The 12,362-nt window shown below is 35.3% G+C and overlaps 1 protein-coding gene across 1 annotated transcript; it reads left to right on the forward strand.

Annotated features, from left to right (window-relative positions):
* Positions 1-2,181: 2,181 nt before the first annotated feature.
* On the forward strand, positions 2,182-10,750 carry LOC137947988 (GATA transcription factor 26-like). The gene is made up of 8 exons (XM_068793868.1): positions 2,182-2,649; positions 3,816-4,184; positions 4,968-5,397; positions 5,825-5,897; positions 6,007-6,110; positions 6,714-6,900; positions 7,010-7,130; positions 10,210-10,750. The coding sequence occupies exons 1-8, from the start codon at positions 2,610-2,612 to the stop codon at positions 10,638-10,640; spliced, it is 1,755 nt and encodes a 584-aa protein (XP_068649969.1). The 5' UTR covers positions 2,182-2,609; the 3' UTR covers positions 10,641-10,750.
* The last annotated feature ends 1,612 nt before the right edge of the window (positions 10,751-12,362 follow it).

Below are 12,362 nucleotides of genomic sequence, written 5' to 3' on the forward strand. Positions count from 1 at the left end.
TAGACACAGTAACTCGAGGATTACTATTATTCGATAGTTGAATTTCAATTTTAAGGAAAGAGAGAGAGAGAGCTGCCAACTTTCATGCCTCTACCCATGTTGGGGAAGAAATTCTTTTCCATTTTCATTTTGTTAGAAAAATGGGCATTCGACGGGATGAGTCGATAATTAACACAATTAAGTAGTAAAATCTATCTATTTGATCGAGTCAATTGGGTTTTTCCCTCCACTCTTAGACTTGTATGCCTCCAAGTCTAGTTGAGCCAATTTGGTTGCATTATCGAAATCTTTTTGTCAAATAAAATTGTTTATAGCATTATTTCCATGGTCAAAAACCTACAAAAATATTTACTTCAAAATGATACCAATTTGAAACAAAAAAACTTTTTTATCAATTAATTAATCTAGTAATCAAGATGGAAATACTTTCTATCTCTATCTCTATTTTTCATTAGTAATCATTAATGGGCTAATTTTATCAATTTTTTTATAGAAAAATATCTTATATAAAAAACTTAAAATTATAAAATATTTCCTTTAAATCCAATATTGATGTATAGAAATGTAAAGACATAAAAAAATGATTATAATGACTTGTATTAAAAAACGAACTACATAATACCATTAATTACATATTAATACCCATAAGATAGTATTAATGATTTACTTGGAAAAGTCTGGGGTCAAGTCAACAACAGAGAAAGAAAATTAAAAAATTAAAAAATTAAAAAATTAAAAAATTATAAATAAATAAATAAATAAATAAATAAAAAAAGAGTATCTCCGGAAAATGGGGAAACCGGATTTCTTGCGTTAGTGGGTGGCTTTTAAAAGTCTGCCTGCCGCCGCCCAAGCGAACCAGAAAAAATTAAATTTACGGAAATGGCCCTGACAAAATAATGCAAATGAAAGAAAGTGTTGACAAAAAACCGAGTGTCCGAATCAAACCGGTTCAACTCTTGGCTAGAACCGGACCAAATTAGGTCTCCTTATTCTTGGGCTGTCCACGTCAAGACACGATCTACTCACTATGCTGAAAAGGAAAAAAATATTATATTATATGTCCGTTTGGGATATTCCAAAGGGAAGGGCAACTTAGTGCAAATATTGATTTCGTTTAAGGGTATTTTAGGGCTTTTAGTTAAAATTATTTTATCCAGAATGCGGCCATTGGTTGTACCGGAAAGGGAGGAGACGACGATGTGCGCCTGGCGCGTACGCTAACTTCTCATAAAAGGGCGAGTCGACGAAAGCCAAGCAATTTAAGCCGTCCTGTGGGCCCACCACCTGATTTGGACTCCCTAGGATTTTTTTTTTTTTTTTAAATTAAGTGAATAAAAGGATAGAAAATATTGTTAAAAGGAGATGGGTGCTTACGTGGTGGAACCCATGAGAAGCTCTAGATGGGCCTACCTGCATCACATCCACGTGATGTTGGATTTTTTTCTCCTTTTAAGGGGCCTACATTCTGGAATTTTCATATTATTTATTCTTCGGTCCCCCATGTTTACGAACACTTTCATTTAAGGGTGCTCATGTTTTATATTTTACTATGTGATATCGGGCCCACTAATTAAATATATAATCGTGCATTGATTTGGGTTTCCAATTAGGAAAACCGATGGTCGAGATTTAATTGATTTAAAGAACATTTTTTCTCTTTACCTAATAAAGATAAGAAGAACGGGGATCAGGGCTTGGATCGTGCTGCTCGCCATGTATCTGCCACACTGAGGCCTCTCACAAGCTTCTCAGGCTTGGAGTAAGTGACACCTAACTTGTTAAAAAAATTTCAGAAGCAAACAACTACTACAAGTCTTTGCTTCATGGGTTGTTATGTCTTTTTGTTATTTTCCTTTTTTAAGAAGATTTTTTTTTTAATATTTTTTAATGATTTTTATTGAATTTAAAAAATGAAAAAAGAGAGTGAGAGATGAAGTGATCAAGTCAGTATTTCACGGTTTTTTTTTTTTTGGATTTTTAGTAGAATTATGAAGGAGAGAAAAGTCCAGAGTCAACAGGATGGATATGTGCAAGTAGTTGCATTTCTTCTCTATCTTTCCTTCTCTTCATTACAGAAAGAAAAGCAATTTTAAATTTATTTTTATTGGAAAGAGAATTAAAAAGGTAGCTATATATTACAAAATGGAAAAGAGAAAGCAATGAAAGCTGGACATTTACTCTATACACAGAGAACATACAAACAGCCTTCCTTTTCATCTTCTTTTCTCCACTTTAATTTGATTCCACCGATGGTTCTATCCTTCATTTGATTTGTACAAACTGCCTGTTCAGAACCTATTACAATCTGTAAATTTTTGTGGATTCTGCTCTTTCTCTGATTTTTCTCCGATTATCATATCAGCCATTTTTTGGGTCTCAGCTTTGTTTTCTGCAGCCTTTTTTGGCTTCTGTAGTTGGCTTTTGGTTTTCCCCATTCAAAACACTACTGCTCGAAGGGGTTGACGAGACATTAACATGTCTGCAAAATTTTAAGTTTTCTTTTAAATTTTTGTTAGAGAATTACTACTGTTTTTCTTTTTTTCTTTTTTCCATTTTTTTCTCTTTCTGCATAAGTTTGTTGGAGATTAAAAGAGGGAGGGGAAGTCATGGGAAAGCAGGGACCTTGCTATCATTGTGGAGTTGCAAGTGAGTTTTTGTTTTAATTTCTCATTTTCATGGCTTTTACAATCATGTGCATGAAAACATTTTGTGTTTTTTTTTTTTTTCTTCTGTTTTTCATTCTCTTTTCAATAATTGTATTTTATGAAATGGACTATCAAGTGAAAAGTTAATAAAGAGTACTCTGACAAAGTGACCTAAATCTTTCCTTTGTTCAAAGGTAGACTTACTGATCGAATGCTGTAAGAAAAACATCGAGCTTGGCTATTTGTATGTTGTTGATATTCTCTATTCCTCCGAATCTGTGAATTATTTCTGGATTGTTGAACTCTTTCGCAATTGTGTATGGTCTTATTTACCGCAACTTTATTGGCTTATGTATTTATAGATTGCGTATCATTGCGTTTGCCTGAATTTCATTTGAGCTGTCAAATTTCGATGATTAATTTTCTGTTTTTCATTCCCTTGCTGCGAATTTTTGTTCTATTTTAGCCAAGAAAAACTAGCCTTTTTTCCTTTTCTTTTCGTCTGTCTCTCATTCTTTTGTTCACTTTTTGTATTCCGAAACTTCATACTATGTTAAAATAAGTAAATTCTGAAAATTGTCTTATTGGAGTTTCTTTGCTATCTCACTTTCGTGAAATAACTTTAGGGGGCCAAGTTGAACTGATGATACAATTAACAATTGAGTTACTTTACAGAAATTTTTAATTTCTATCAATTATTCAGAGCCCCATCCCTCTCTAATTACCATTTTATAGGTGTTGGTATATTTTCCACTGTCTTTCTGGTAGGTAGTGTCTCATGTTCTTGCTGTGCTAATAGACCTAAATTACAGATTAACACATTTGAAGTGAACATGCACTACTCCTCCCGGAGTCGATGTTATGACTTTGTTCATATAGGATGCTTAATAATGACAAATAAACCGTTAAAAGCAACTGAAGAGTTGCCAATGGTGGAGAATTTGAGGAGCCGTTATTTTGGAACCATGAGTCTATGTTTGTTGCAGAGAATGAATGATCTGGTTTTTGGGAAAAAGGAATTTGTTCACAATTGCATCCTATTTTATTCAACTGAGCAGATTTGATTGGAAAGCTATATGTGTATTCCCTTTTGAAAATTTTCTCGATTTTGAGGTCACATGCTTTAGAAAATAATAGATCAATAATTACTGAATCTACAAATAACAGGTACTCCTCTCTGGAGGAACGGACCGCCAGAGAAGCCAGTACTGTGCAATGCATGTGGGTCCAGGTGGAGAACTAAGGGTACACTTACAAACTACACTCCGCTGCATGCTCGAGCAGACCTCATTGAGTCAGAGGACTTTAAAGGCTCCAAAATGAAGTCAATATCCATTAAAATCAAAGAACAAAAGTTGCAGAAAAGAAAATATTCTGATGTTAATTCTGAAGTTGAAGGTGTAACTCCACTTAGTGACCAGAGCTTTCGCAAAGTTGTGGAGGAGGACATGAGCAACAGGTCTAGCTCTGGCTCTGCCATTTCTTACTCTGAGAGTTGTGTTCACTTTGGTGGAACTGATGGAGGTGAATGGACAGGTATATCAGTAGGTCACAATTCTCAATTAGGTTGTTGTTTTCTGGTGCTGGGGTTTTATTGTCATTGAGCCCATCCTTCCTCTTTAGGAGGCCATGCTGAATTTTCAAATGATCATCGCAACGTGGCACAGCTTAGTGACACTTTTTCAGTGTTAATATGTTTTTGTCGTTTACCAAAAAAGGTGTTTTTGTCATTTTAACTTCGAAAATGTTCTTTTATTTCAATATTGTATGACTTATACTTCATTACATTTATACGATGATATTTTGATGCAGATTGGGCCGTGAGAGTGACTAAAATGTGCTTCACATTTTATTGGATACTTGTTATGGCAACAAATAACTTTACTTTCCTGAAATTTTCCTTTGGGGTAGATATTTTACCACTTAGTGTTTCCTAAGATTTTCCTCTTGCCTTATATCTGATTATGTGAGAGCGAATCGGAAAGTTTTCAATCAGATATTTTTCAACAAATTAGTAAACAACCTTTTGTTGGTAAATGCGTTGCATTCATGGGTTACTGCTAGCGAAAAATCATTTGCTAAGATGTTCCACACTTCTGTTTCTCAAACTTTTGTTCCTTATGGAAGTGAAATGAGAAGATTTTGACCTTTCCTGCTAAACAATTATTTCTAGAGAAATCCGTTTTGTTATGGCTGTTTAAGGTTGTTGTCATGCATTTCCTTAATCAGTGAAAATTATATTAAATATGCCTCTGCAGATCCAACTTTCTTGTTTCTTTTGAGATTGATAAATTAGTTAACTCTTTCAATGGGATTCAGGCTCTGCTCAGTCCACTGTCTGGGACACAATCGTGCCGTCAAAGAGGAGAACTTGCATCAGTCGGGCAAAGCCATCTTCTGTTGAAAAGCTCACAAAGGATCTGTATAGTATTCTACATGAACAACAGCAACAGTCATCTTACCTGTCAGGATCTTCAGAAGTGGACCTGCTTTTTGAAAGTGGAACTCCCATGGACTCATTTGGGATAGGCCATGGAGGTGTTCTCATAAAGCACCTAACCTCAGAGGTGCGAGATGAGGAATCAGAGGCTAGCTCTCTTCCTGTTGATAACAAGACTCAGATCACAAACAAGGCTTATTCAGGGTCCAGATCTCTACCTGTTGGAACCAAGGGCATGGGTTTTTCTGGTGTTGGCAATGAGACATTCAAGAAGCCTGTGGAAGAAGAGATGCTAGTGAATGCAAAAAGGTTTCCTCTAAACTGATTTCCAAATTAAAATGAACTGATGAGTAGAAGTAATATGGTCATTAGGGCCATGTGAACTTTTTGGCAGGGTTCTTCCAAGTTTTGTTGCCATGGAGACAGCTCATGGTTAGTTGGTTATGGCCATTAAACATCCTGTAAATGATTCTGTAAATGTAAAGAAAAGGCTTAGTTGTATGAGGAAAAGATCTCAGGTAGTTATCTTTTTGAAGGGCAAAATTTTTGGCTTCTAGAACTGTCAACCTCACAAGGAACCTTTGATTTCATTGGATTAGTCGTGGACATGTCTTTGAGTGAATGAGATCTGAGCCACTAACTTTTTAATGATGTTAAAATTTAGTGTATGGTTTTCTTTGATGATAGTATTGGTATTTGAATTCTTAGTTCATATTCCCTTACTTTGCATTTACAGGGACAAGGTTTTGCAGGACAGTCATCATGTTTTGCGAAGCAGCTCTTCACCTCTGGGTTTCATAGACTTGAGGGTACGGTTTAAAGACTAAATGATATATCGTTTTTTGAATGGGCTTGTTGGTTTTTCTCCAATTATGGATTGTCATGTAACTTACATGATTTTAGTCCATGTCGGAGTAGGAGGTTGTTAGCTTCGAGGAGTTTATGAAGCATTTGAACCCCGATGAACAACAGCAGCTGATGAAATTTCTGCCCTCCGTAGATGTAGCAATTGTTCCAGACAGGTTAGCGGTTAATTTTTACTATCGAATTTGGTTTCATGTTCAAATGGATCTGTATGGTAGGATAGCCTTGATTTATCCATTGCAAGTTGTGGAATGCCCAGCTACATGCCAACCAATTAAATGATCCACTGTCAAATCTGTTCACAGTGTTTCTCTACATGAAAGGTCATTTTTTATTTAGTCATACGTTTTATCTATTATTCATCAAAAAGCTGGAAGCATCCAGCTAGTTAGTTATTTATCTGTATTTACACCTATGGTGGAGTCTTTAAATAGGTAAGTTCAATTAGCTAATAATTCATGTGTCCAATGGAGGAAACTCTTTTTCTTAGCATACAGCTAAGATGCCTTTAATCTTCATTATTATAATGGTCTCCTGAGATACTTTATGAAGCTATGAATGGGGTAATAAGTGGAAAAACCAAAAAAAAATAAAAATGAGGGGCCTTTACTTAAGTCACGTATTAGAGGATATGACTACTCTAGATGTTGTTCAGATGATAGTTTTTTATGGCCATGGACTCAAATGTTCAGTCACTTATTAAATATTTCGGAAGTGAAGTCTCTTCTATCTGTTTATTGATCGCCTCTTGTCTTGTGCAGCCTTAAGACTATGTTTGAGAGTCCTCAATTTTCTGAAACTTTGTCATGTTTCCAACATCTGCTTCTCGAGGGAATATTTGAACTCTCAATATCAGAGATCAACAGTGAAGAATGTAGGACTTTAAAGAGGCTTGCTTTAGCAAATTTGGCTAAGTCAAAATGGGTGGAACGCTATCAACATGTCAAGGTCTATCTGATTGCAATATTGCTGATTTTAAGAGTGCTTCATTGCTTGAAACTACTTGTCTTTATTGGAAGAAAGTTCATCTAGCTGATTTTGTTTGCATATCCGCTAGGATGCCAAACAAAAGAAAGTCACAGGAGGGAAAGCGAAAGCTGCAGGAACCACCTTTACTAGCACTGGAAAATTAGCACCAGCTATGAGACCTAATGATGGCCAAAACCTAAATCTTCCAGGTTGGTCCAGTCTGGTGATCGGAAACTTAATATTCTGTTGGTGGATATTGCATGAATTGCGAAGCTTTTATATTCTGTCGGTGGACACTACATGAATTGGAAAACTTTTATATTCTGTTGGTAGATATTACAATAATGTTTAAATGTCAATTTGTTCTTTTTTCTTTTTTGATGCTCATAGTTTCTGAGATTTTGCTACTGCATGAAGAAAGAATTCAAGACGCTAAAATTGATAGTAAGACAATTATTTAAATTATGTTTTCAATTAGGTGACATGTAGGTTACAAGTAGGTGGTTTTCAATTGACCTTTTTTTTCAATTTTTGAGTTTAAAATATGCATCTATTTCTTGTAAAATGTCTAAATATTCAAAAATTGAAACTTAGCGAACATATATCTCCATGGTGGATGTATGAGACATATACGTACGACAGTGACTTCTATAAGAGGAAACAGAGCAAAATTTTACTATATTTCCAGGATTGATCTTGATTCAAGCAGATAAATGTCCAATTCAAGCAAACTCATGGGTGTGGTTTGGATATTCTTATTAATACCTAAGAATTGTTTGAGTGAAGGCTTAATCCAATTGAATAGTTCTGCTCAAGAAATGTGCTCCTTATTTTAAACTATGAGCCATACCCTCATATCATAGGTCATAAAGATAGTCATCTTTGTGAAGCCGCTCAGATCTAGTTCTACCAGGATTTATTGCTGCCCTATAGGTCTGCTGTTTATTGTACCAACAGCCACTTGGATGCAGTAGGTTTGAACTTTTGATTTGCTTGGGGGAGCAGTTGTGGATCCATTTTTAAGACATTGATGCTGACCACTTGGTAAGGCACAAATTGACACATCCATTAGACATGAAGCATTAAGCTTGTAGATAGATAATAGTTTGACGAGGCCTTGTGAAATAGTCAGTGAATCAGTCTTGTGTGTCAACAAGATTTATTGCTATCTGAGTTCTTTCTGAGAAGAAATGAGAAATACAAGAATGAGAGAAGAGAAGAAGAAAAGGAGAAGAGAGTGGCTAAAAGAGAGCGTAGGAGAGAGCATTGGCGCCTCTTCCTTCTTATTAACTTAAGTGATTTTGAGAGATAAATAACATATTTACTCCACATACACATAAATCCTTATAACTTCCTAACCACACCTCCAAACAGCATAAAATCTGGACCATAGACACACCTAACACTTCTAATCATGACAGTACTCTCACTGGAATATAAAGATAATGTAAAATGATCAAACTGCCCTTTATACTACTTTTAACACTCCCCCTCAAGTTGGAGCATATATATCTAGAAACCCCAGCTTGTTACAAAATGCCCCAAATTCACCTCTACTCGTGAGTTTAGTAAAAAAGTTACCAACTTGATCACTAGACCGAACATTGGAGGTAACAATTTCTTTCTGTGTTACTACATCTTGAATAAAGTGACATTGAACTTTTATATGTTTGGTCCTCTCATGAATAGTTCCTTGGTTATCACAATACATAGTCATAGGTCAGTAATATGCAAGTTTAACATTTGAAGAACTGATCTCACCAACATCACTCCACTTATAATATGAGCTATAGCTCTATATTCAGATTCTGCACTAGAACGGGCCACTCTACAACAAAATATAGTAGCCGAGCATAAACATAGTCCAAAGCTTATGAAGCTACTCTATTTTGTTGCTTCTGAGACTTTTTTTCAGTGAAAGGGCAAAAAATACCAATTTCCTCCAAGATGCTTTATAACTCATTGTAGGAGTCAGTAACAGTTGTGTCACCTTACTTAAGGCTGAAAAATTTAGCATATAACTCATATACTCGAGATAAATTACTTTCCTGTGCATATAACGCTTCCAAGACATCCACGTTTCCTTGGCTGTTTCATAGTTCATAATTTGAGTCAGTTTTGAAACCATACTATTTAGTAACCAGGTCATGACCTTTCTATCCTCTGCTTTCAAACTATTTGTTATAGGAATTGGTTGGTTAATCTCTAATGAATTTTGATTTCTATTTGGCTTTGAGGTAGATACGAACGACTTAGACCAACTAAGATTATTCTGTCCATTCAACCTTTCAGTAGTAATCAGAATAGTATCTTTCCCATAAGAACATTCAAATTCCCTTGTGGGAGATTATCTCACCAGAATCAGTCATAAGTAACAAATAACAATCAATATAACCAAACTTTGATACCTGCACAGACTATGTGGGCCCCACTTCAAAAAAATTAGGGTTTGATCAGAAATTCAAATATTGGCCAACAACATACGTAAAGCCTGGAATGAGTGTCAATTCAGCCTTAAATGACCAAAGATTTTAAGAGAGGCTGATGTCAGCATTCTTGGAGGTGGCACAGACACTAGGCATAGTATTTGGGCTGCACACACTGTTGATGGGACAATCTCAAGCCAAAAGATCCTCTTGGGGCACTAATTAGGCATGGAACTGCTCAATTGGTAGCCTAAACTATCAATTCTAGGGTTATGGCAGAAAAAAAGAACACGAAAAATCAAACCTTGACTATCAGTCAATAGAAAATCCTGAAATCCCTTCCTCTGAGAAGATGCTGTGTTCAAAGGAGGAAGGAGTGCTTCAAGGGTTTGAAATGAGAAATGAGAAATGAGAAGAAATAGCCCTCCTGCTTTGATACCAGGAGAAGAAATGAGAAATTGCAGTATGTGAGAAGAGAAGACTAAGAAAAGGAGAAGAGAGTGGCTGAAAGAGAGCATAGGAGAGAGCTCTCGTTAGGGTCTAGAGTCGACTCCTCTTCCTTCTTATTAACTTAAGTGATTTTGAGAGATAATTAAATATTTACCCCTCTAAGCACACCTCTAAACAACATAAAATCAGGGCCATAGGCATACCTAAACATTCTGAATATGATAGTACTTTCACTGAAATTATACAGATAATATAAAATGACCGAACTATACTACATTTAACACTTTCAAGTTGCAACTTCCTATTATGTTGGATGTTTGATATTCAAATCATGTAACTTATTTTTGTTTATGCCATTCTCTGCACCAAGAATGTTGTAACTGATCTGTTATGGATGTGTTACAAATTTCAGAGCCAAAGTACTCCCTGAAAGGCCCCAAGAGAGGACATAGAAGTGTACACATTCCTTACACAAAATCTCCTCAGACAAATTCTCATGATGGAAGCTGTAAAATCAATGATGACACGAAGGACACAGACAATGAAGGCTCTTGCTTCAGCCCAAGAAGTCTGTTTGCTTTCCCACCAGACAGAAGTTCTTGTATGCTTGACTCTTGGCAATTCACTGATGAAAGCTCTGAGCAAGACCTACTCTTTGATGTGCCTTCGAACGCCTACTTCCCACAGGCTGAGCTTCTAGACCGCAATATTTGGAAAGCAAATAGTTCTGAAAACCGAGTAACTGGCCAGGCTGAGGCTCTGTCACACCACCCACCCATGACTTTTGTAAGCCAGAAGTTAAAAGAAAGTAGTCTAGCATACCCACATCTGGTCCTTCAGTGACGTGCTCATCTACTTGGATTTCAGTTTTCTGAATCTCATGCTTGCTTCGGTTTCTAGTCTTGTAAATGAGGTTGGAAAAGTAAAGAGTATATGCGGTTGCAACTAGCTCATATCTTCTAGTATCTGGTGCTTTTTTCTTAGGAAGATAGATGAGTATGCTGACCTGTTTCTTTAGTGGTATGGTAAGGGACAAACGTGGGTGGTTTTGTATAGGCTGATAGAAGTTGTATTATAGCTCGAATTGTGCGGAAGAGCCCGTGCCATGCCGATGCATGAATCAGTGGAGTTCAAACCTGTAAGTATTTGGTAGTTTCTGACTTGAAAATAAACTGAGAAAAAAATCCTTTTCTAGGTTTTGCATATTATTGCCCCAAATCCATGTTTTGCTTCTGTTGAATGATGATAGCTATGAAAAAGCACAACAGAGTTGCCTACTTTTGAAAATGCAATGTGAATTTACCTGTTGATCGGCTGACCTCCAAGTGAACAATGACCAGAGGCTGATCAACAGCTTTTAAGTACATCTGATTCCTCATTTGTCTCTTTTTTCCCTTCTATTTCTTCAGCTTTAACTCACTGTTTGATTTTGTTGGATCAATTTAAAGGCAAATTAGGAATGTTAAAATGTTTCTTTATGTTTATTTATCGACCATCTACATTTTTTATGGGTTGGAGAGTTGATCAATAACAATGGCTAGTGGCAACAATCTCTTTGGTTTTGAAGTTTTATTGCAAATCTCTAAGTTAAAAATAACACGAAACAAGGAACACTTAGATATAAGAACGGTATTATAGAAAGACAACCTTAGAATTGAGAGGGTCGTCCAATTACATTGTTCATTTATGTGTGTTTTGGAGAAAATTACATGGACAACTTCATATGGTTCCCACATAGGTTGGTAGTAAAAGTCAGTCATATCGACTCGAAGCCTACATCCTTATTACATAGGTTGTTCGAAACCCATAGATTACTCTATATAAACTTCTTCTTTCAAGTCCTCGTGAAAAACAATATTTTTAATGTTTAGTTAGTTCAAAGGCCAATTAAATGTTACAATTAAATATTATTAAAAGTTTGATGAGTATTAAATTTACACAAGAAATTTTATTTATTATCTAGACTGTCTTGCAAAAAATGAAAATGTTATAATTATTAATATAAATTAAATATATAAAAAATAATCTATTACTTCCAATTGATAACTCTAGCTTCAAGTAAGGATTGATTAGATCTTTATTGCATTGGAAATAGGCCTATAGAGCTTCAAGTAAGACATACTCTATAACAAAGTCTGCTATTGCAGATGAAATTTTTTGTTGATTTTAGTAATTCTTTTGCAAACAAACATGTAGTGGGTAGTTGTCATAAAAAAATTTCCCGACAAAAAATAGTCTTTTGTTAGTGGAAGGATATTGTTCTCTTATAAAAAATATTTCACGAGCAAAAATGTTGAACTGCTCTCGATGAAAATAGTTTTGTCAAGAGAAGAATATTGTGACAATGAAACTACTTTTTTTTATAAAAATGTTCTAATAATGAAAATAGATTTCATAGGTAGAAGATGATGAAGATGAAGAAGGCCCAGGTGACTTTTAAAGAGGGGATAAATTGATAATAAAAAATAAAAATTAAGTACTTAAAATAAATAAAAAAATAAAATATGAGAAATAATTCACAAGCACACACTACAAAGAGACAATAATTTTGTTTTTGATGTTTCC

The sequence above is a fragment of the Aristolochia californica genome, unplaced genomic scaffold (assembly GCF_029961685.1).
Source record: "Aristolochia californica isolate CCGP_79_NKW_82.1479 unplaced genomic scaffold, dmAriCali1.0.hap1 SCAF_13, whole genome shotgun sequence".
NCBI lineage: Eukaryota > Viridiplantae > Streptophyta > Magnoliopsida > Piperales > Aristolochiaceae > Aristolochia > Aristolochia californica.